Raw genomic sequence first — 25,468 nt, 5'->3', positions numbered from 1 at the left:
GTTTCTCTGCCCCACTGTGAAGGCATTGATGATGTCACTGCAACTGTGTGAGGTCATCGATGGTGTCATAAGTGATGTCATGGGTGCAGCAGGTGTACCTGTGATGTCATCAATTATGTCATAGTTCCAGCTGTGATGTCATCGGTGATGTCATAAATGCCAAGATTATAAATAAGCAATGTTTCAGTCTATCTCAATCTATCTCTCTCTACTCTCCCCGATTCCCTGTGGTTCGTCTGCCACGTACTGGATCTGCTACCTTACTTCTGCCTGTGTTACTCCAATAATAAAGCTTGAAAGACATCTCCGTGGTTCTTATCGGTCATCTGTGGCGAGTTCCGATTTAAATCATCCAGCACAACATAAGCGGAAGCTTCAACTTCCCTACAAAGTGGAAGCTTTCCCTACAGTGCCAATGAATTGAATGTATTCATTTAAAATGTGAATAATCCTTTTGACTAATTAAGAGGCAGATCTCTAACTGAGGCTTTCTGCTGCTCAACAGATTTCTCTGTATAATAAATATGTAAGCTGCACGTTTAAAAGGAGCGTGTGACATGTAGACCACAACTCCTGAGAGAAACCCAAACTAATCATTTAACAGGACATTTAAGCTCTTACATACCGTAATTGTTCAAGTAGTTTAACGCCAGATTCTCCCAAAAGGTGAGAATAGATGTTCTGATGATCGCAGCACAGTGACGCATATCATATACTCTGATGAGGTTGTAACATCTAATATGGATTATTCATCCTCTCTGTATATTTGAAATGAAATAACGTTTTATTTCAATGACAAGAACATCACATAATCCCTCTTTAAACACACTCTAAATTCACAGAGATTGTTTCCGGGGGGAGGAAAGAAAAGTCTCAAATATAGAGCCGTCAAAATATTCCAATCACTAAAAGTGAGACTTTTTAAATCAACCTCAGTTCTGCATATGAATTTGTTGAAGCTGTAGCCTTATGACGGCCCATGATGTATCAGTCACACCCACACACACACACACAAGCACACACGCGCGCGCGCGCGCACACACACACACACACACACACACACACACACACACACACACACACACACACCCCCACACACACACACACACACACACACGCACACGCACACACACACACACACACAAGGCAGCAGAGAGCTGGAGGTGCGGTCGACTCTCACACCAGTTCTAATTAACACGGAGGAGGTGAAGCCAAACATGCAATGAGAAGCCTGACCTTGTTAGGGAAGTGACAGTAAGCATTATGAAGGGCACTGGGGGCATGTGATAATAACTGTCTACAGTGGGAGCATATGCCCCATCATCCAAACATGACGGGGCTGCTGTCACCGCCTGTCACCATCACTCGTCTTTAACGCCTCCACATCTTAATGGAAGTGATTGCAGGTGTTCCCAGAAGACACAGGAGAGAAGCGTCTTGACTGGAATCAGCCACCTTCTAAAAGAACATGCCCCCTCAGCCACCTCTCCGACGAGCAGCAGCGCCGAGCGCAGACGAGAGGTAAGTGTGACACCTAGTGTCCCTGAATGTTACAACACCTTGCATTCACAACAACGTCTCGCTGTGAAGAATGATGAAGAAATGAACCATACGTGACAGAATGGGTGTAAGTGACATGCACTGAATCGATATGAAATCTATTACGAAACGTTCATAATGCCACACACATCCCGATAATATGAATGTGAGCTGCCATTTGGGAAACTCGACATGTCATTCACTCATTGAATTATTGACCAAAACTGAAGTCCACACACAGCCTAGCTGGCCTGTGTGACTTGGTGTAGGTGTGTGCTTGTGCCCTGTACAGAGCTGATAATACAGAAAGAAAGAGAGAAAGGTCTGTTTTATGAGCAGCTAAACAGCTGTGTGGGAGTGCGCTTGTCACTTTCAACTATAAATTGTAAGGCCAGAGCCAGCAGGGGGGTTGAAGAAGTTACCGCAGCCCTCCAGTGTGCTGAACGTTCTCTGGCAGCTGAAGGAAGCAGCACTCCATATTGAACCGAGATGGAGCCAAGTGGCCTCTCAGACTCTCTGTGGAGGGCGAAAACACCCTATCTGCAGAGAGATTGTTTTCACAGCATGCCGAAAACTAATTACAAGCAATAAATTAATTTCACGCTACTGCTTTAGAATTAATTGCATCTTTAAAGAAGTGACTGGAAGTGATGGCTCAAGCAGCAGCGATAAGAGCGGACGGACAAAGTGCTCTATTAAATGAGGTGGCTTATCAGAGGCATTTTGCCTCACATAAGGTTGGACTTCATGATCCTTTATTAAAGAAACACTCTGAAGTTCTGGCTCGTCCTCGCTTTTAATTGGTGGGAAAGTATTTTTGTCACGTGCAGCTCCTCCTATAGCACAGCTCCTCCTATAGCACAGCTCCTCCTATAGCGCAGCTCCTATAGTATAGCACAGCTCCTCCTATAGCACAGCTCCTCCTCCTATAGCACAGCTCCATCTATAGCACAGCTCCTCCTATAGCACAGCTCCTCCTCCTATAGCACAGCTCGTCCTATAGCACAGCTCCTCCTATAGCACAGCTCCTCCTATAGCACAGCTCCTCCTATAGCACAGCTCCATCTATAGCACAGCTCCTCCTCCTATAGCACAGCTCCTCCTATAGCACAGCTCCTACTATAGCACAGCTCCTCCTATAGCACAGCTCCTCCTATAGCACAGCTCCTCCTATAGCACAGCTCCTCCTATAGCACAGCACCATCTATAGCACAGCTCCTCCTATAGCACAGCTCCTCCTACTATAGCGCAGCTCCTCCTATAGCACAGCTCCTCCTATAGCACAGCTCCTCCTATAGCACAGCTCCTCCTATAGCACAGCCCCTCCTATAGCACAGCTCCTCCTACTATAGCGCAGCTCCTCCTATAGCACAGCTCCTCCTACTATACACAGCTCCTCCTATAGCACAGCTCCTCCTATAGCACAGCTCCTCCTATAGCACAGCTCCTCCTATAGCGCAGCTCCTCCTATAGCACAGCTCCTCCTATAGCACAGCTCCTCCTATAGCACAGCTCCTCTCCTCCTATAGCACAGCTCCTCCTATAGCGCAGCTCCTCCTATAGCACAGCTCCTCCTATAGCGCAGCTCCTCCTATAGCACAGCTCCTCCTATAGCACACCTCCTACTATAGCACAGCTCCTCCTCCTATAGCGCAGCTCCTCCTATAGCACAGCTCCTCCTATAGCACAGCGTGGGAGAGTCCAACCTGTGCGGTCGCTCTTAGACCTTACAGCAATATCGCTGCTGATCTGGGGAGCGTTGTAGACTAGCACATGCTTCCTCCGATACATGTGCAGTCGCCAGCTGCTTCTTTTCACCTGACAGCGAGGCGTTTCACCGGCAGGACGTAGCGCGTGGGAGGATCACGCCATTCCCCCCAGTTCCTCTCCCCCCCCGACAGACCAGAGGAGGCGCTACTAGTGCAGTGACCAGGACAGATACCCTTAATCCGGCTTTCCACCAAGCAGACACGGCCAATCGTGCCTGTGTGGACGCCCGACAAAGCCGGCGGTAGTAGCGCGTGGGTTCGAACCCGTGACCCTCTGTGTTGTTAGGCAGGGAATCTATCGCTGCACTAGCCGGACGCCCATTACAGCAATGTTTCTTGTGTATTCTCTTTGAGTCTATATATGGTAGTCTCCATTTTACACCCATTACCCAGCGGTCGTAGACCGACCACAAAATGCGATAAAATAATGATTTTACTGTCCAAATAACCCTGAGTGCAAAGTGTCAATAGGTCGTTATGTGTCCTATTCATTAGTCTTCATGGATTTGTAACAAGGATGAACTCCCACAACTGAACTATAGGCTAACCGTACCAGACCCATGATAAATATATATGTAGCCTAATAATGCATCACAAATGTAACTGGTGCCAGAAATACCTTATCATATGCATCATTATAGCTGTACTTTTGATGTGTGGCTTTCTGCAAGACTAGTTGAAGATCATTTATTTCTGTAGAGAACAGTAACATCAAAAAGGATATGAGTTATAGAAGTGTACCCTGTGCCTGGAGTGCCTTCCTTTAGATACGTAGGTGAACTGCTTATTTTCATTATTTTGAGTGACTTTTCAACATACTCCTAATTGGCCCCGGTGGGATTTTGAGCACAAGAAAAAAGCCTTGATGTTCACAGCTCGTTCACATCCTCCCGTAATTGTGACAGTATTGTAATCTGAGCAGATAATATTGTTGTATTTTTAACGAGATTTCAATATTTGATCATAGCGAGAGGGCCAGCTTCATTCTGAGATTTAATTTCCGTTCGCTGCTTTCCGCTGTCATCTTTGATACTCGTCACCACACAATCACATGACAAGACGGGGGGACTTTCTGGAGCCTCTAATCATATTTTCAGCTTCGGATTTCAATGCATCAAAATGATGCATGATCTGCATGTCGTCCAAAGCAAAAACAACACTGTGGATTGGCATTGTTCGTGAACGCCAATGCTTTTCCTATATTAAATAGCCTCAATAATCTAGAACGTTTCCTAAACCTAATAGGATTTTAAGATTTGAGATTCAACGCATTTGTTATAGCGTATCACTTATTTATGGCCGCCTGTGCATAATGCAGCTAATCTTGTTATCTACAGAATCTCCCCCATTCTAAATCCAATCTTATGAATCATTTATTCAAAGTGATGTAGATTGGGCCCACAAGGGAACCTAACTGTCACTGTGAGATCAACAGTTTGAAAGAGGACGCGGCTAAGGGGGGGAAGAAAGAAACTCTAAATAAGTAAATAACCTTACTGCGCAGGCTTATTATAACAATTAAACTTGAGAGCGACAAGTTACAGTATCCTGTGGGCACGGATTTGATTGGATAATTAGTGACAAATCACAATAGTGTGTGCGGTGAAGTGCACTGCCAATGAGTGGAGCTACACACTGTTGTAGCTAGAGGGCGCACCGGCTGCAACGTGATAGCCTCAGTATTGTGCAAGTCTACAGAGAACCACACCCAGACAGTGAATCATTCACCAGAGTGCAAATACACTGTGAGCTGCATGAGTAACAGTCTCAGCCTCGGCTTTGACAAGAGAAGTTAGGGAACACACAAGGGACAAAGTGAAAAATAGCTGAAAAAAAATCTCCCTTATTTTTATTTTACAAATTACTCTTCATAAAATCACATTTGTACGTTGTACACACTGAAACCAACTTGTATGAAAAGCCTTTAAGTGCATTTTTGAGATACAATTTACAGTAAAAATGCTCATGATGTGTGCAATAATTACTTTAGTTGTACCACTATGTTTTCTGGAGGAAGAGACAGACGTGATCAAGTAATCAGTAAGTAATTTCCCCCATTCGAATGACACTAGTGTTGAAGAATTGGGTTGCTGTAAAATTAAGCTAGAGACTAAAAGTAAAGCACCTTTAGCATTGTCACAGGAGCACAAACAAACCAAGTGAACCAACGTTCTCCGGCGATGATCATGTAACACGACATGAGAGAGAACATAACTGAAATAGGAACGCCAGGTGTGCATAACTCCGGGCGCTAAAGTCTGGAGAGCAGGTTCACTGACGTTAAGACCAACACTGTTTTTTTCCCCTGGGAGGTGTTGAGAGTTCAGACAGGTACAGGTGAGGTGGATGATGCCTCACTCCTCCCAATCACACCCTTCAGCTGACTCTCACTGCAGCCCAGTCACTTCAGTGAACCCTGAGGGTCATGACTCCACCCAGTCAGTCAACGGCTTGGGTGGAGTTGTACATACATGGAGTTGTAAAAATCACTGTTAAATGACGCTTAGGATGAAATTGGACATGAAGCATGTGAAATATTTCCAAGGCCGTTACATTCTTGTTTTTGTTTTTTAGTTTTCTAAAAAGAAACAATAAGGCAAGTGTACATGTTCCAACGTATTCAAATTCGGTCGACAAATTAAAAAGGCACACGTGCAAAATGGTATAATCCGCTGACCAGTGGGAACATACAATACCAAAAACACCCAAAGATGTTTGTTAATTTATAATAAACCGTGTAGCCCGTTACCGTATTCATACAAATAACCAATATTCACCTGCAAAACAAAGCATCATAAAGCAAATAACAGGTAACACACAACACAACATTATGTACAACTACAGCGTTTTCAGTGCAAAGAGCTCTTACAAAAACAAAATCAACAGCAGTTCAGTGTTCAAACTCTTATAAAAACCTTTTTTGTTCATTTCCTCCCTCCTCCTCAGTGTCCTATTAAGCCTCTGTACAATCAAAATAAATGTTTTTTTTTTGGTCATTGTCTTTTTGTGCAGACCTCTGCTAGAGTTTTGAACTTTGGCCCCAGTGTGTTGAGGAAGTCCAGGTTTTCGCTGTTGTCCTGGTCACTGCAGCACCCCACAGAGCCAGCAGGGGAGCCCACGCCCTCGTAGCCGTACGCGTGGAGGACGTCGTCCGCGTAGCGGTCCTCCCCCTCCGTCGCGAGATAGCCCAACTTCTGCAAAGACACAAAGGCAGTGGAGCGGAGTAAGGAAGCCTGTTATTAGTCCTTCTGGAGTTAAGCCAGGGAAACTGACCAATATTAATATAATATTGCAGGATTGCTCAGGATATGAGTGGTGGATATTACAGAGCAAACGGACAAATAATTCAGCAACAGGTTGAGAAATATTAAAGTTGACAGAGGAGGCCACACGCTGGCTTAGACAATAAGACTTTACATTACACACGAGAACTGCCTACGCTTTTACAGACGGGAAGGAAGTTATTAAAGAAGCTCAGAGAATGAAAAGTGTGCATATCTGGACACATCTACAACACAATTCTGCGACTCTCAAATTGTGTGCTAGCCTCCACTATCGTCCTGCCCCCTCCCCCCCAACATGTTTCACCACATGTCCACATGTAGGGAACATGTGGACACATGTTAAATTTCACATGTGAAAACATGTGGAACACGTGTGGAACACATGGGAAGCATGTGGTTTTGGAACATTTTCACATGTGGAAAACATGTTAATAACATGTTTTGCCACATGTTGTATAGCAACATGTTTTCCACATGTGGGAAACAACATTTACATGGGTTTCACATGTAATCACATGTAATCACATGGGAATTTACATGGGTTTCACACATTCCACATGTGAAAATGTTCCAAATCCACACACTTCCCATGGGCAAAGCACATGTTCCACATGTGTTCCACATGTTTTCACATGTGAAAATCAAATGTGATTTGTGATCGCATGTTGTTTTTTATAAGGGTGAGTAATCAGGCAAACTCTATAGCTTTGGTTCCCTGTAACCTAGTCTGGTGAAAACATGTTCAAAACAATCCTGAAACAACATTACCTGCTGCAAATAGCGGCCGTTTGTTTGCCAGACAGCATTAACGGATGAGTTTTGGAAGAGTCTGCTGTCATAGGCCTGACCGCTGCCGACAAACTGACCACTGCCGACAAACTGACGCCCGCCAAACTGACCCCCGCCAAACTGTCCAGTAGCAAACTGACTCGCGTCGTACTGGCCGGCAAAGTAGTCCGTTTGCGTATCGGTGACCGTGGCGCCGCTGGACCTGTACAGCCCGTTCTCCTGAGTGTTCAGGCCGCCTCCCATCGAGCTGGAGCTCTTGTTGCCCAGCCATCCTGTGTTCACTGCATTCCCAAAGCTCTTCACTTGCCCGTCAACGCCACTAGTGGGAACGATGATGAGATTTGAATCCTACAGACACAAAAAAAGAAGAGAAAAAAATCAATTAGCATTTTTGGCAGTTTGAAAAAGTCGGGGTAAAGTGTCAGTTATCTCAGCAGATTGTTGACATCAGCGATCTCCAAGCAATCATAATTAATTAAGAGAAAGCTGGCATCATATGGGGATGCAGGCAGCATGGACATAACACCCTCTCTCTCTAAGCTATGTAGAACATCTTCACTGCAGCCTAGAGAGAGGGGGTGTTATGTCCCATCCTGCATCCCCTATCCCCACACTGTGCATATTGTTTGCATGACGTTGCTCAGAACATTGGACGGGTAGATAGAACGTGATGTGACCACGCCCCCACCGTCCTGAGAAATGATTTGAGCAGCCAGATTGGCTGCTTTTTGAGCTCGGTTTTATAATACCGTCGTTATGAACGTTTTGTTGTTGTTGTTTTTACTCATATTTGAGTGGGTAATTAATGTGATTTAAAAAAAATGATATTTGAGACTTTGTTGCCAGAGAGGCTTGAAGCAACAAAGACGTAAGGATGAAAATCTGCCCGGGCGACATTTTTATTATCATGAGGCACTTACCAATGCTTCCCCCGGGGCCTCTGTGTTTGATTTGAGCAAGATGCCGCCGCTGTCTTCCATATCGTCGAGCTCCCTCTTCTCGTGCTTTGTCACGCAGAAGAAGATGAGCAGTATACCTGCCATAGAGAAGCAAGGGTCATACTTTGAGATGAGTTCAAAACAAGTGAATTTTCATAATAAACTGTACTGTACACCTGTGGCAGCAGGCAGCGCAAGAGTACCATCAAATCACAAGGCCTGCAGTACACTCATTCAGTGACAACGGGGCAACCTCAATAAAACAGTCAACCTTGCGGCATCCCTCCTATCCCTTTTACACGTGTTCAAAAAGATGATTCCGTCTCGTACAGGATTCTCGTGATCTAGACCAGCTGTTCCTAACCTTTCCCCACTCATGGCCCACTTGAAAATATCCAAAATGGTTTCTGCCCACATCCGACCGTAAACCGTTACGGTTTAGGACAAATAATGTCTTCTCAGAGCACCTTTTATTTTAACGATAAAAGGTCCATCAGCACCACACAGAAATCAGAAACTAAAAGTGAGCGGCTGTCTGCAATAGGCTAATTTAATGATTAGTTGATTACAAATTAAATAACGGTAACATTCAACAATGTAGAAATGCATTCTCATATAATAATAATGATCCCCCCCCCCCCCATGAAGATCGTAATGTTTTGCAAATGATTTGGCAGCCCACTTGCAATACCTACGCAGCCCACCAGTGGGCCCTGGCCCACAGGTTGGGGATAGCTGATCTAGACAGTATACTAATGCACATGTTGTGCTGCTGGCGAGAGCGTAGCAGTGGGGACTCACAGAGCAGCAGCAGCAGGACCAGAGGCAGCAGCATGGCCAGTAAAGCCAGCGGGCCCAAAGACACGGAGCTGGACTTGTCCAGGCAGGCTCCGTGCCTGCACTGACAGATCCTCACCGTCACCATCTGCTTCTTCCCAGAGCCCTGCAGATCTGTCACCAGCAAGGGAACGCTGTAGATCCCTGTAGGAAGCTCCTTGGTCTGCTGCAGCGTAGCTGCCGTGTCTGAGGAGGGAACGTGTCCAGGCAAATATTATCAACAGCCTTCAGTTATGCTGCTATGGAAGTTAATATTTTAAGTTAATATTCAGGACAGATGGGAATAACTTGTTCATTACGATGATTTAAACTGTACCATAACACTGTGTCCGTCTCAAATAGTTGACACCCGTTTGTCATGTCATTTAAAAAGGCACGCATTGACGAAAAAAGGTCGATCAAAGAAGAATCAGCAAGAGCAATCTCATCATAATCATCTACCATTAAACGACTTCACAGCCCATTTGCCATCGTGGTCCTCGGCCATGGAGAAGGTGAAGGGGCCGGAGAAGGGAGCCTGGTCTCTGTCTTCAGCCACAGCCAGCACAGAGCCCATCTCCCCGTCCTTCTCACACACCACCAGCTCGCTGCTGGGCATCTCCGGCACGTTATCGTTCATGTCCTCCACCTGGATGATGACGGTTCCTGTTCCTGTCTTGGAGCCTGAAACGCAGCACACACACACACACTTCATGTAGAAGACCAAATGTGACCAAGACCAAGTAAGGAACTAGAACAGTGATACTCAACTTGCGGCCCCCTGTGTGGCCCGCGATGGAATTGCAAACAAATATATATATATTACAGTGCACCTGAACGCAACATGCAAGATACCCGCTAAATAAGTGTCCAAATGTTCATGTCATTCTGGCCAATACTCCACTTCTGTTATAGCATTTCAGTCTGGAATATGGAATATCTTTCAATAATCTATGATTTAGCTGCTAAATTGTCAAATACCGCCGTCTGCTCGCTACCCAGGCACTTATGTGCTCCCTGCTCTCTTCTCCCCCACATCCCCTCGCTCTCCCTCCCCCCTCCCCTCTCCTGCTCTCTCTCCTCTTTCCCCCTTCTCCTGCTCCTTCCCCACCTCCTATACTCTCCAACATTTCCCATTCCCTCCACACCCCATCACTCTCTCACATTCCCCCTGCTCTCCTCCCTTCTCCTGCTCTCTCCTCTGCTCTATCCTATATTTCTATATTTCTCTATCAATTGTTCAATCTTTATTCTGTAATTTGCTACTGTTGTGTCAGCTAGAATTAGCTAGACATATTCTCTGTGAAGCCCTCTGGGACATGCTTGTGAATTAGGGCTATACAAATAAACTTGACTTGACTTGACTTATGTATGTACTTAACCTAACTAACTTAACTAACTATCCGGTGTGCACAACATTGTCAGACTAAACTCCGGCTGACACCCCAAAAACCTACAATCCGCTACAGAAAAATGTATATTGTTTGTTTATAAACTGGCCCCTGGCGTTCTATCATTTCACGAAAGTGGCCCCCGGGCAAAGCAAGTTGAGTATCCCTGAACTAGAAGAACTAGTTATAGAATGATTTGATGCAGATCTACAGTCTGACATCATTTGGGTTTTAGGTATGTGGCTCATCAAATCAGACCAGCATCTGCTGTAGGATATGAGCCAAATTTGCACCATCACACCAGCAGAGTTGCCACATCGTTATTTGTGAGCAGGGACCTCATTTATAAACACTGTGCACTGCACACTAAAGGATGCGTCTGATACTTTCTGCACTAACATTGAGATTTAACCCATTGATACCTGCAGCATTTGCGTGTATATCCCTCATTTGTGTGTGTATCCCTTTAAGACGCGGTTCGCGGTCTTAAACACAGAAATGCTGCATCAGGTATCAATGGGTTAAAAGAAAAAGTGAGAATGTTTGTATCTCTATGAAACACATTCACACAGACACACACACACACACACGTCTGACGCACTGTGAAATGGCCACTGATGGGCAAGCAAGTGAAATAAAGTGAAATATTTTAATGACCATCTAAATCAATTCTTTATGCTCCATATCAAATTACACAGACTTCTAATCCCAGCGGAACAGCCAGGCCATTTATTTAGTGCTTTAGTCCCGTGATTCCCAAACTGTGAGGAATAGGCTTGGGCCAATTTTTGGAAATATTGTGATATTCTCGAAATATCACTTTTTTATTTTTATTTATTTATTTGTTACTTTCAGAGGATGTAACAAGCGCAGTTCTGAAGCCAGAGTGACGTTTCTGGTATCATATGAAACTAGAAGACCTAAGGCATCGATTGGTACCAACCATGTCATGCTAGCTTGTCAGCAAGGTGGCTACATAATATTCCAAAGTTAGGCTAGATTTTGAGGGAAAAACATTTTCAAATGGGTCCTCATTATCACAGCCTAATGTTAGTAGGTGTGTGTGTGTCCATTTTGAACCAGTAGCCTGTTATTTAACCTTTCTGATGCTATTGCATGGTTAAATCAGAAGACTTTATTTTATGGGAAAATAATAGTTGGTATCCGCAGTGGGCGTGGTCCCTGGGAAATTTGGTTTGGTACATCGTCTGTGGGTCTGAAAAGTTTGGGAACCTCTGTTTTTATTTGCAGTGAACTGTCATTATCGGCTCATGAGTTGCAATGCACTCAACAAACCATTTTTCCCCTGGTAATAGCTGAACTCAGGTGACTGGGGAAATGTCTCTTTTTTTATATATATATATATATTTTTGTATGTTTTTCTCCTTTTATGAGCACGTGAGTTTTCAGTCTACACGCAGTTTTGTAAATGAAGCAACAGGTGTTCTCACGGCCCCAAGCGCTCGTGCTACAAGTTCATCATTCAGACTGGGTTCATCAGTCAGACTGGGTGCGGTTGGTTTTGGCAGCAGCACACGACTTGGCTTTACAATATCAAAGGACGTCAAGATGACATGACACACGGATCCTCTGCACTGACACGACGTGGAGACTAGACACTCTCCCATACCAGAGTGTGTTTTTACAATGACACATTATGATGGGCTATTTGCCACGTTATGATGGGCTATTATCTCCAGGGAGGGAATTAGTCCAGCAAACAAGTGTGGGTAAAGAACTGGGCACCAATTCAAATACACTGTCTGTAGTCTGTACCTGTCACAGGCACAGGTTTGTAATTGCTTCCTTAATATTGTGGTGATAGAGGAGGATTTAAATATCAGCTGGATCTTATACCATTAGAGATCTATGGTTCTCAAACGTCAAGGACCCCTCAACAGACACAAATTAGACCCCCGTTTGATAAGATTTTGTCCCAGGTCCCTCCATCTGATAAGATTTTTTTTTAGATGTTTCATTACAGAAAGTGTATGAAACCCATGATCAAAATAGTCATACATTGTCATTGTGTTAGTTATGGATGGACTTATAGTCGGTGGGGGTGGGGGACCACTTTTTGCTGTGGACCCCCTGGAACTCCCTCAAGGACCCCTGGGGGGTCCCCGGGCCCCCGTTTGAGAACCACTGCATTAGAGCAATACTACTATGTTTCCGGTAACACGATGAGCGTTTGTGTAGCAGTCCATGGTTTTGCTCATACATACATAATTAACTGACATGGTTTTGCTCATACATACATAATTAACTGACAACTGAGTGTAATTGCATTTGACAGCCAACTTACTGGCATCAACAGCAGTCATTGTGATGTTGTAGACTCCATCGTGGACAAAGTGGGACTCTCTGTCAATCGTGTTTGCAACCTTCAGCTCTCCTGAACTCACGTCCACATTGATCCAGGAGGCAGGATCTGTTGCCTTGTAATACCTGAGAGAGATACAGTGGAAGAAAGAACTCGTCTCATTATCACATTCTTCCACTCAGCGGTGAAAGTCTGCCCTCAAGTGCTCCAGACAAGTAAGAACAACTTGTGTGAGATTCTTGACACAGAGCTGCGACTCCACCTGCTGTTGAAATGTAACAATGTTATCAGCTAACATTGCAGGACAACAGAATGAATTCCTGTGCCGCATACAGTTGAAGTCGGACGTTTGCATACACTTGTGTTCAAGTTATTTTTTTAATCACTCCACAGATTCCATATTAACAAACTATAGTTTGGCAAGTCGGTGAGATCCTAAACGTTAGATCTAACTTTGTGCATGAGACAAAAACAATTGTTTACAGATTATTTAATTTAGAATTCACTATATCACAATTCCAGAAGTGTATGTAGGCTACACTAAGTTGACTGTGCCTTTAAACAGCTTGGGAAATTCCAGACAATTATGTCATGGCTTTAGAAGCTTCTGATAGGCTAATTGACATCATTTGAGTCAATGGGAGGTGGACCCGTAGTGTGTGTGTGTGGGGGGGGGGGGGTTAGGGTTCAGTAGATTTACAAAGTAGATGTCCTAACTGACTTGCCAAACTATAGTTTGTTGAACTTCACCGAAAAACAATGCTGATTTATTTTGATTATAATCTCACACATAATCCGAAAAATGTAATTTGTGCATGAATGACATCACTGGTCCACAACTTAACTCAAATCAACTCTCAATAACTATCAAACTTGAATGCCTGCAAAACTGTTTACAGTTTTGGGATATGTGCAAAATAAATCGTCTTGTTTTTCGGTCAAGTTTTCCTTTAAGATGAACGCTGTGGAGTGGTTAAAAACATGAGTTTTATGACTTCAACCCCTAAGTGTATGTAAACCTCCAGCTCCAACTGTATCTAGAGAGTAAGAAAGCTCACCTGATGCCTGCGCTGCTCTTGGTCTCCGGGTCGACAGCTGTGTAATTTCCTATCAGCGTGCCGTTGGGCGTGTTCTCCTTGACCATGAAGCGGACGGTGGGAGCTGTGAATTCGGGACCCTCGTCCACGTTGACCACAGACACGTCCACAGGGACGGAGAGCCATGAGGCCGTGGTGTCGCTCAGCTCGGCTTGGTTACGCACCATGATCTCCAGCTTCACGTTTGGGGTCTTCTCAAAGTCCAAGGTCTGGGAACAGAGGACGTTTCTGTTAGTGTAGTGTTTATGTTCGTGTAAATACAAACTGATCTGTCTGTACTTCATCCAACACATCATATGCCCCCCCCCCCCAAGCCATTTTCTCCCCAACAGTCGCCCACATCATAGGCCTTTTGTAAGATGGAAGTCTGTACGTTATCATTACTGTAGGTGTTTATTTAAAGCAAGATCTTATAGATATTAATAAACCAAATAACAGATCTTGTAAGCAAAGAATATTACTACTACTACTAGTAATGATAATAATACAATAATCATAATGATGAGGATGATAGAGCTGCTCACCCCTGCATATAGAAGCCCCTCGTTAGTTTTAGGGTCTCTTTCAATCCTGAATTTCCCGTTTTCATTTCCTTTGGTGATGACAAATTGGGAATTCCAGTTTGGTGTGTTGATCAGATCCTTATCCTCAACGGGAAGTCGCAGGATGAGTTGTTCTTCATTTTCGTTCTCATTAATAGTGGCTTGGTACTAAAAGACAAAGACAGTATAAGCAAAGGCAAACCTTATTTTGTGCAGCCCGTTCCACACCCGAGGCCAATTTCATGTGCGTTGGGTTAAACACACTACATTCATTCACCATTCATGAAAAACCAGTTGTGAAAGTAGGCTTAAAAGTCATTGCTGATCACTTACAGAAGGCTTAGTGAAAGTCGGGGGGTTGTCGTTGATGTCGCCCAGCATGATGGTCGCTGTGGCTGTGTTGGACAGACCATCCGGTGCGCCGGCCATGTCTTTGATTTGTACTGTGACCAAATACTTGTCTTTCACCTACAGAAGGAACGTGTCGGATTGTCACTATTTCCACATGAGGTGACGACATGACTGACGAGTTAAAGTAGTGGCGCAGCAGGCCCTCACCTCTCTGTCCAGGGTGTTCGTCACTGTGGTGATGACACCTGTCACCGGGTTGAGGGTGAACAGGTCCGCGCCGGTCAAGAGCGAATACCTGATGGTGGTGTGGGGTGTCCTTTCCTGGTCCCTGTCGGTGGCATTCACTTTGCCCACCACTGTGCCTGTGGGCGTAAAACACGTTAGCATCCAGAGCAGCGAGGTCAAACATGTCTGACTGAGTCACCGGTGTGACGCTTCGTTGCGTTCCTCACCTGCCTTGCTTCGCTCCAGCACGCTAAACTGGAGCGCATCCGTGAAAGTCGGTTTATTGTCGTTCTCGTCCATTACGATCACAGTGACGGGCAAAGGCAGGTCTGTCTCCTGGTTGGTGAATCTGTCATAAACTTTGGCCACAAACTGCGGGGAAAAGATTGATTTTATACAGTCGGGCTGACAGACTCACAAACACTGTATAGACGGTTTCAACTCGACAAAACATAAACATTCTAAAATTTTTCCCCCCCAGCTTACTTCCTGTTGCGGGGTTTGCTAATACAATAACTGACAGGTCATAAGCTAGGTTCCAAACGGTTCTCTTAGCAACACGATTCTGTGAAAACTGTCTATTGAGTGCTGGAATGTTTCATGTCACAGTGGTGTCGTTTTAGATTCTCTGTCTGATAAGAATAGCAAGTTTCAGTGCAGCACAACAATGTCTTAAGAGTTTGATGATGACTTAAATGAATTCTGTGATCGGCGTAATGAATATTATGGGAACTTGCACTCACGATAATCTCGGGGTACTGTTCGCGGTCGACCGCCTGGTGAACGCTCAACATCCCCGAATCCCTGTCGACCTTGAACACACCTATGGGTTCCTCGTCGACACCGGGTCCGCTGATGGTGTAGTACACGTTGTGCCTGATCGATGAATCTGATCCGACCTATTCCGGGAAAGAAACCACAAAGTATTCTATCACATTCTAAGAGCAGGTTCCACCAGGTATTGGACTAAGTCAACACACATCAGTAAGGGACTGTATAGGGTCTATAGGCACTCTATAGGCATGCCTGGGTGTGTGAGTCCATCCATCTATAGGCACTCTATAGGCATGCCTGGGTGTGTGAGTCCATTCATCTTAGAGGCACAATACGGACATGGGAGGAGTTAGAAGCAAGTGCCAACAACTTCACGCATATTTTGTCCGGCCAACATGGAAGGACAAGAGAATGTGTGGTATTTGTACTGAATGTGCTGCAGTGCTGTATATATTATATACTATTATGCTATATATTCTCCAATATTATTACCGTGTCAAGGTTTTTGGGAACATCGACATCATTCTCTTTTATATCGAAGGGAGGGGGACTCCAGCGTCTTTTGGAGCGCCTCAGCAGGCCATTGTCCATCACCTGTCGCATGCAAACAATTCAAGGATCAAAAAGTATGATTGATTACTAGCATGTTGAGCTAAACATATATCTACATATCAATCGGTTCTATAAAGTGGGGGAAATGTGCGTCTGACTGTCTTTACCATTCTCTTCTGTCTTGTCCTGTGGACAAGGTGAACTTTCATCTCACTCCTCTGTCCGCTGCTGTCCTGAGCCCAGATAGAAAATGTCCGCCCTCCGCTCGCCACTAGAGCGGTTGACAATGCTACTATTGTTCCGTTCCTTCCCACCGTGAAGCTCGGGTCGCTCGATGTTAAGAGCAATGACTCGGGGTCACAGTGGTCGACTTCAACTGGAAAAGCGAGGGAAAGGTTAGCGCGAGTATCAGGCTACACAGGTAGGAGAACTGTTGAAAAGTGTTGTGTAGTAGACTTGACATATTTTACAGCGTGTCCACCTGTGCACAGTAGCCTGTAAAAGTTACCTTTTGAGATCACGTACTCCGGCGGGATCGTCTGTGGGACAGACACCTGTATAGAGCTGGGGAGAATGCAGGACTCCACATGGGACAGGACCTGGAGCGGGGCACACAGTTCAGGTCAAAGAAATCAAACTAGGGAGATTATAATGCTGTTAGGATTACATTCTTAGCCTTCTTTGATTACACGAGTTTCAAATATTGAAGGTATCAAAGTTAGGCTATTATCAGTATAAGCCTATAGTATAAGTATAGCCTACTGCTCTTTGCCCTACATCAAAAAGTATTTTCTCTCGTTTTTCTGTAAGTTGTGACATAATCAGTGTTGGGCAAGTTACTGAAAAGTAGTAATTAGTTACAGTTACTAGTCTCAAAAAGCAAGTTAGTTACTTTGCAAATTATTGCATAATAAAAGTAATTAGTTACTAGGGAATGTAACTTTTGTGTTACTTTTAAAAGTCTGCTTCGATTGTCTTATTAATGCACACATTGTTAGTGTTGCTGTGGCAGAATGTGGGACAAGACAAGACAAAGTGTGTCTATGTAACGTTGCCTGCATGCAGGCAGGGAGGAATGTTTCTCTTTCCCCCTTATAGGTCCGATGATTATAAACTGGATAATCTAATTGTAAATGAGTTACTAAATTTGAAAAGGTAATAATTAGTTAGATTACTAGTTACTGCAACAAGTAGTTTAATTACAGCAACACTGGACATAATTAGCTCAACACCCAATTCCATAAAGGCTTTGTATTGTGTGTAAACGGTATAAAAAAATAAACAGAAAAAAAACAGAAAAATGAAATTGGAATTACTTACCAATATTATACAAATGTGGAAAATGAACGGAGAAGCCGCCATTCTCGTAAACGTCCAGTCGGCTCTTAACCTGAGGAGGCGCAACTCTCTCTGCTGCTGTAAACCACAAACGCACTTAACTGCAAGTGACGCTGATATCAATCAGATCCGTGTGACAGATGGCTGTCCTGTCCTGCCCGACGCGCTCCTGTGAGTTTACTCGAGTGAACTGAGCTCATCTGTCCTTTCACTGCTCTCCCTGGGCGGGCCCGTTGGTTTCTCTCTGGGCAGGGCAGATCACAGTCCGCTAGCTGCCTGCTGGATTATGACGCATTCCTGACACACCTTGACGACCACACCCCAGACTATATCAAACGAGCAGCGAGCACCTTTGTGCTGTGTGCGCTGTTTCTATGCAACCGTGTTTTCTCACTCTGTCTGACACGTAGACCCATAAAAGTTGACAAATGTGGGGTTTTTTCGATTGATAGGCAATTTGTTTTCCTACCAGCAGGGGGAAACATTGCCTAAAGAAACAGCCTTATAAGAGGAAAAGTAATCCTATGAAAAATACACTATCCAGTGGCAAAATTGTAGTTCTACATTATGAGACACACTACCAGTCAAAAGTTTGGACACATCTGATTGACTGTACTGTTTTTCTTGATTTTATAGCCAGTTTGATCTAAAGGCTTAAATGCTTACATGCTTGAAATGTGTCTTTAGACAAATATAGTGAAGTTGATGCCAACATCTTTCCAAAGCATTTGTCTTTCCATCAAGGCAAAGATACTTTAAAAAAATCTAAAATATGGAATAGTTTTTATTTTTGGTCAATGCATAATAATAATATAAAAAATGTGGTGTGTCCAAACTTTTCAATCTACTGTATATCGGAATATTACAGGAATATTATATTGATTTTGATGAATGCTGGCCAAGAAGACTGAGCTCTTCCTGCATGCTGCAGCAGAATAAAAGTGCACTTGTTTGTTTTCCAGATGACTATCTTCTTGAGAAGCCTCTCCCAGGTCGGCACTCTCAGAGACGATGACCTCTGCATGCCCCTCCTTCCTCAGCCCGGAGTGAGTCCACTGAAGCCAGCTAGCATGCTGGTGGGTGGGAGGAACTGAAACGGGCTCCTCGCTAACACCACAGGAATGTGTGTTTGAATGGGGGAGGCTCTGCTCACACGGCCCAGCTCACACTATCTCTGTAAACTGCTGATAAAAGTGGAGTGTTGCTGCTGCCTGGGTCTATGACCTCTCTCAAACCGTCCGTTTTGGATCTGCAGAACCAGGATAGGCCTTGATGAAATGCTCTGGAAATTCATAATACTCTACATGGAACAGGAACAGGAAAGGAGACAAAAAAAATGGCCAGGAAGACGGTTGGCGCTGTGGGTCATGGGTGTGGACATAATGAAAGGGCCAGAGGGGGGGGGAGATCTTAACACTGTAATGCAAAACAGAGTCAGCAGAATCCTCTTCTGTCACTCCCTAGCCAAAATGAATGGGAATTAGGGTGTATACAGACCGCTAGTATGTGTTCACAACACACACAGGTGTGTTTGCCTATGACAACGTTGACGCATTGGTTCACTGGAACCCCATCTGCGCACACTACTTATCCAGTAAAACATCTACGTACACTCCTTAACTCTCTCGTAAGAGAGAGTTAAGGAGTGTACGTAAAACATCTACGTACACTCCTTATCCAGTAAAAGTGATTAGTCACAGGATGGACGGGAGTGTTGCAATAGGCCCTTTTCACGGGGGCCATTTTGTGTCGAAAAGGCAGAATAAACACAGGTGCAAGCAAAACACTAATGAGGGTTTCCAAATTCCAATCATGGAAGTTGGAAACCCTCATTAGTGTTTTGCTTGCACCTGTGTTTACCCTGCCTTTTCCACACAAAATGGCCGCCGTGAGAAGGGTCTATATTGTATATGCAGCGCACCGATCACATCAATAACAGAAGATGGAGCAGAAACAGAAGAAAAAAGAACAGAAAACAATCTCAAATTATGAATTATAAAATGCAAAGTAAATTTAAAGTGACGTACTGTATAATGGGGGGTGGGGTGGGGAGGTTAGTGTAAAATGTCCTGTGGAACAAGCAAGAACCTCCCTGCTGAGTATAAAGTTGCAGTGGGCCTGGTTTTTCAGGTGTGACAGTAGTGTGTTGAACATCAAAGGAATTGTCCTCCCTGTTCTTCCTCCAGACATGAGGCTGTTATGTGATCATCATTCGGCTGGATCTGAATTTGATTTTGTAACCTAGACTTCCACTTAAATGATTGGACACACCTGGTTGAATGTACTGGTTTTTTTTCATGACCTGAAAGCCATTTTGCTTTTTAGGCAAATATAAATAGTGAACTTTCCAAGGCCTTTGCCTTTCCATCAAGGCAAAGGGCGGTTACTTTAAAGAATCTAAAATATGAGATCGTTTTGATTTGTTTAACACTCACACTTTCCTCACTGATGTCTTTACTATTACGGTATTCTAAAATGTCAAAAATAGTAAAAAAAAAAAGAAGAAGAAAAATGTGTATGCAAACTTGTGACTGAGTGTACATTAATATGTGTAGTATGGCATCTTGTTTGCTTGGTCTCTTGGAAAAACTCAGTTACGGTAACATTGTTGTCATTCTTGACATTTGCACGTTTCATCAGTTATTGTTTTTTGCACGAAAAAAAATCAGCTGTGTGTTTTGCAGGCCCACAGTTTCCTCTGTGACAACAGTGATGTCATTCAAACGCTGTTAAAACTATTTCACACAAATGTTTCTCAATGGACTTAATAACTGACAGTCAAATTTAGCCCTGAGGGGAGAAACCTCTCGCACGTACTCCACCCTCTCGCCACTCCCTCTCGCTGATTTGGAACAATGCCAGGAGGAGAAAAGGTGCGCGCGTCATTTTTCACAAATATGTCTGAGTGCCACGGGTTGCCAGGTCTTTGAGAGTGATGTTACTCCTCAAATATCTAGTCTGACTCAACTCTGTTGTGACATGTTTGACACACATCAAGCCATCAATATCATTTTGATACACGCTTGGCAACGCGTTGCAGTTTCACACACTGACTTTTGCGAGCAAACATAATTCATTTTCATTCAGGACGCTACATCCCTTGTTTTTTCCAACTCGGCACCTACAGTATGCACAACACCTATCAGCACCTATATGCACAACAGGGTATTGTATTGTGGTAACACTGTAAGTGTATTCTTAGTTCATATAGAGATCAAGCTGACTGGTCAAAATATAGCCACTAAACAACCACCCAAAAAGTCTGCTGGTTTCCAAAGCAATGTTGTCACATTTCCTCTTTCTCATGGGAGTGGAATGTTGACAGAACCTGTATCCTGCAGAGAGGGGGCGCCGTGTGGATACGCTCCAGTGAGGTCAAATTAGACAGAGAGGCTGTTCAGACCCGAGAGGCTGTTCAGACCTGAGAGGCTGTTCAGACCTGGAACAGAGTCACCCATGTCATGTTCAGTCATGTTTCATTAGAAGCCACACATTTCAGAATCTACTAATGCTAATTAAACTCATCGTTCATTCCACTTTCTACATTTTGACTTGTTAAAGTTGTATGTATCATCGTTACACGTCAACATGTCATGTATAGTCAGGCTGAGATGATTGGTAAGCTCTACCTTACACCAGCCATCTCTATCTCTATCTCATTGTGTTTCTCAAGGTTAGAACCACATTTCCCATAAACCCTCAGATTGCCACTTGACCCTGATTCCCCTCCAGGTCATCGCTCCACATGCCGTAGGTTTCTCTGTAGGTTTCTCTTTACAGGGGCATCTGGGTAGTGTAGTGTAGAGGTATAACAGCTCTCTCCTACCACCGCTTCACTTCCTGGCAGCGGCACTTCCGGCTTGGTCAGACGTTCCTACGAACATGATTGGCCGTGTCTGCGGGTGGGAAGCCGGTGGGGTATGAGTCCTAGTCACTGCACTAGCGCCTCCTGTGGTTGGTCGGGGTGCCTGTTCGGGGCAGAGATAGGGACTTGGAGTTGCGACTTGGACTCGAGTCGCACACAGTGACTTGAGACTTGTCCTCAAAAGACTTGAGATTCAATTGAGACTTGAGACAATCTTTATTTTTTTGCACATTAACGTTAAGGAAAGGTTTACTGTACTGTCTACTATGTCTACTGTTACTGTATGCTAATAGGTAAAGGAGTGATGATGTAATACAGTACATACTTTGAATTCCATAGATAGCCTATAGCTATGCAGTGTTCTAAGCAGACTGGATGGCATCCAGCAGGTGATAGAATGCTCATTCATAAGAGACTTGAGACTTGACTTGGATTTGTGACCAAAGACTTGAGACTTAGCTTGGACTTGCCCCTCAAAGACTTGAGACTTTGACTTGCAAAAAATGACTTGTGAGCATCTCTGGTTTCGGGGGAGAGGAACTGGGGGGAATAACGTGATCCTCCCACACACTATACGTCCTGGAAGTGAAACGCCTCGCTGTCAGGTGAAAACAAGCGGCTGGCGACTGCACATGTATCAGAGGAGGCATGTGATGTGCTGGTCTACACCCTCCCCAGGTCAGCAGAGGGGGTAGAGCAACAAAAGCGACTCTTTCACTTCACTGAAGAGGATAAACACTTGTTCCACCATCTGACATTATGTGACAAACTCTGAAATAACTTCACATTCAAAATGATTTAGATTTTTGGTTTGAGAAATCTGAGCGGTTCCCACAGAAAACTCCCATTTATCCAACTTACCACTAGGTTGACATGAACGTTTTTTCCCCACTTGACATGTCATGTTTACAGTAAATCCAATATGACATGAATACAGCATTTAGGTCTGTTTGCGCTGAAAGAACATCGTCCCTCTTCCTGTTTTGTGCCATAAAGCAATCCAGCAGCTTCCCCCAGTGGCACATGAGTTATTAGAGGTCATCGTTCTGGTTTGTTTACAGAAATCATGTCTCAAAATTGTAGTAATGATTTATTGATGTTAGCTATAACTTTCATATCGACAGACATAACAGTTCTCTCCCACAGCTCCATGGGAATCTTTTTGAATGGCTCTATAGTTAATGATTATCCAATTTCTAATCTGTCCACTGTAATTGTATCGCACAGTAACCCCTTTATCATACAGCAGGAGGTATCATTGAAACCACCCATTCATCTTTGTGTTCTTGGACATCGACTTGGAAACAAACAACTCAAGAAACTATTTCTCTAAAGTATAAATTCTCGTTCACTCAGGGAGTCGGTGGTTCCACCTGTTTGCAATATTCCTGTGAAATATGGGTGCAACTTTGACAGGAATACATGAGTAATGCTAGGCACAAACCTGCGGGCTCTAATGAGCTAATCAGGCTATCTGCTTCTCCTCCCGCACACCTGTAGCCATTAGCAGTAAGGAGGGAGGAGTTGCTTGTAACTTGGCAACGCTTATCAACATGAAACTCAAGCTTTTGGTGTGCCATGCCGCTCTCTCTCTGACACACATACACAGGGGTGGAAGTATTCATTACTGTAACTGGGTACAGTATAGGTTTTATGTATTTGTTGTTTTTTGGGGAGTAGCACGCACGTCAAACTCAAATTTGAATGTCTGCAAAACTGTTTCTGGATGCAAAACTGTTTCTGTTTCTGCAAAATAAAGCAGCATTGTTGTTAGGTGAAGTTCCCCTTTAAGTAGCCTAATATGTTTTCACTTATTACTCTGAGCTCATATAGATTTTACAATCCCAGATTTGTAATGGGCCTTTTTCACAGCAGCCATTTTCAGGCAGGGTAAACACGGGTGCAACCAAAACTTGAATGAGGGCCCCAGGCAGCACTGGAACACCTAAAACATGAATGAGAGCCCCAGGCAGCACTGGAACACCTACATGGATTGAAAGTTGGATACCCCTCATTCATGTTTTGGTTGCACCTGTGTTTACCCTGCCTTTTAGACACAAAATGGCTGCAGTGAAAATGGCCCTTCGGCCATCACTCCTTGGGTAGGGGTGATGACTTCACTGGGGTCATCAGGTGGGCACCCTCCTTCCTTGGTGTTTCTCTGATAGGCCCACAACACCTCCAGAGGTCTCAACGGTGACTCCTGGTATCCCAGGTGCTTCCTCCCTCCGCTTTTCACAGTGGCTCCTGCATTACATCACTGCTTGCTGGGGAAGCTAAGCAGGTTTGACTATGGTCAGTCAGTCCTTGTATGGGAGATCATCAGGTGCTGGAAGTGGTGTTGGAGGACCAGTAGAAGGTGCTCTTCCCTCTAATAATCTCTCCATCCCCAATGTCCCAGGGCAGAGACAGGGCTCTGTCCTGTGAGTGAGTAGCACCGTCCTTCAGGTGAGACGTTAAACCGACATCCTCCTGACTCTGTGGCCATTAAAGATCCCATTGGCACTTAACGATGGCCAAGATGTGGTTTCCTCGATGTTGTGAGGCAAAATTGCAAATCTTGAAAATAGCTTCGCACTAGTTTTGTGATGGTCACTAGAACACTCAAGCAGCACAGAGGATATATGCGGGATAGATCCAAAAGCACTGGCCAAGTCGAGGAGTAGCCATTTGATGCCATATCATGTTTTAAATCAATGTTGTAAGCATCCTGAGAAAGCTGATATACAGGCTTCCTGTAGCGACGTGTCAACCAAGTTATTATCTTTCAGGTGGGTTGCCATCCTTTGTGCAACAATGCTGAAGAAAAAGAAGCACAAGACTTTAAAGCATGCACAACCATTACAGAATACAGATTTAGTGGCTCTATAAGTATCAGACATGTGATTGTCGTAAATTGGCCAATTGCCAAGCAATTCACAGTGAAAAGTAATTGCCACATTTTCCAATTAAAATAATCTAGTTTCACTTCTCTCATCCTTACACTACATTTTAAATTAGCTACCTTTTCATACTTTTGGATCGCTTAGATGTTACACCAGTAGGCTACTGATACTTCAAGCTAAAAATAACCTTCAGCAAAGTAGTTTTACTTGCTTGAGTTCGACATTCTGGTCATCTTCACCCCCCCCCCCCCCCCAACACACACACACACACACACACACTCACTCACTCACTCAGTCAAATGTGCAGCTGATTGTTTATGAGCTGTGACCCCAGAAACAGGCAAACTCCTGGAATGTCACAACCGTGGGTGAGGTTTTACAGATGAGTGAGAGAGAGAGAGAGCACTAACTGCTCTGGATTAATTTTCTGTGCATGTTGAACATCTCTAAATCATTGTAGTAGATAAGTAGGCTAGGGCTAGGCTATTTACCCTACAGGCCAACTCATACTAAACTATTTACCCTACAGGCCAACTCATTTAAATACACCTTAAGTATTATTTAAACCACAGGAAAATACACTTTAAAACAGATTTTACTTCAAATTCACCATATCATGCGTGCCTGTCTGATTGCGGGAATTTTGTTGGTTATTTTGGTGTCATTTCCTCACCATATCCGGTATTTCCCCCCCCCAGAGGAGAGACAATAGGCTGCACACACACACAAATATTGTAGCTATGCAGAGGTGGACGCAACCTCCCCTCTCCCTCTCCTCTGCGCCTGGCTGTGCGCACGGTGCGGTGCGCACTCCCAACAGAGAGGCACCGCCTCTGTGTCTCCTCTGCGCCTGGCTGTGCGCACGGTGCGCTGCGCACTCCCAACAGAGAGGCACCGCCTCTGTGTAACGCATTATAGAGAAAGTTCTCTCCGCGCTATCAAAAGGGGCAAAGTCGAATCTCAACCCAGGAGGACAGACAATACAACATA

The 25,468-nt window shown here is 44.3% G+C and overlaps 1 protein-coding gene across 1 annotated transcript; it reads right to left on the bottom strand.

Annotated features, from left to right (window-relative positions):
• Positions 1-5,203: 5,203 nt before the first annotated feature.
• dsc2l (desmocollin 2 like) lies at positions 5,204-17,824 on the bottom strand. Its single transcript, XM_083659129.1, has 16 exons — positions 17,711-17,824; positions 16,899-16,989; positions 16,558-16,766; positions 16,331-16,432; positions 15,808-15,963; positions 15,292-15,436; positions 15,047-15,201; positions 14,822-14,956; positions 14,471-14,656; positions 13,908-14,155; positions 12,832-12,974; positions 9,598-9,819; positions 9,121-9,342; positions 8,302-8,417; positions 7,361-7,729; positions 5,204-6,502 (listed from the first exon to the last, which is right to left on the bottom strand). Exons 1-16 carry the CDS (start codon positions 17,750-17,752, stop codon positions 6,302-6,304), a joined length of 2,742 nt encoding a protein of 913 aa, XP_083515255.1. The 5' UTR covers positions 17,753-17,824; the 3' UTR covers positions 5,204-6,301.
• Positions 17,825-25,468: the final 7,644 nt, after the last annotated feature.

Source organism: Poromitra crassiceps (assembly GCF_964638095.1).
Source record: "Poromitra crassiceps genome assembly, chromosome: 23".
In the NCBI taxonomy this organism is placed as follows: Eukaryota; Metazoa; Chordata; class Actinopteri; order Beryciformes; family Melamphaidae; genus Poromitra; species Poromitra crassiceps.
The sequence above is the reverse complement of the archived record's forward strand: the minus strand, read 5'-3'. Positions and strand labels throughout refer to the sequence as shown.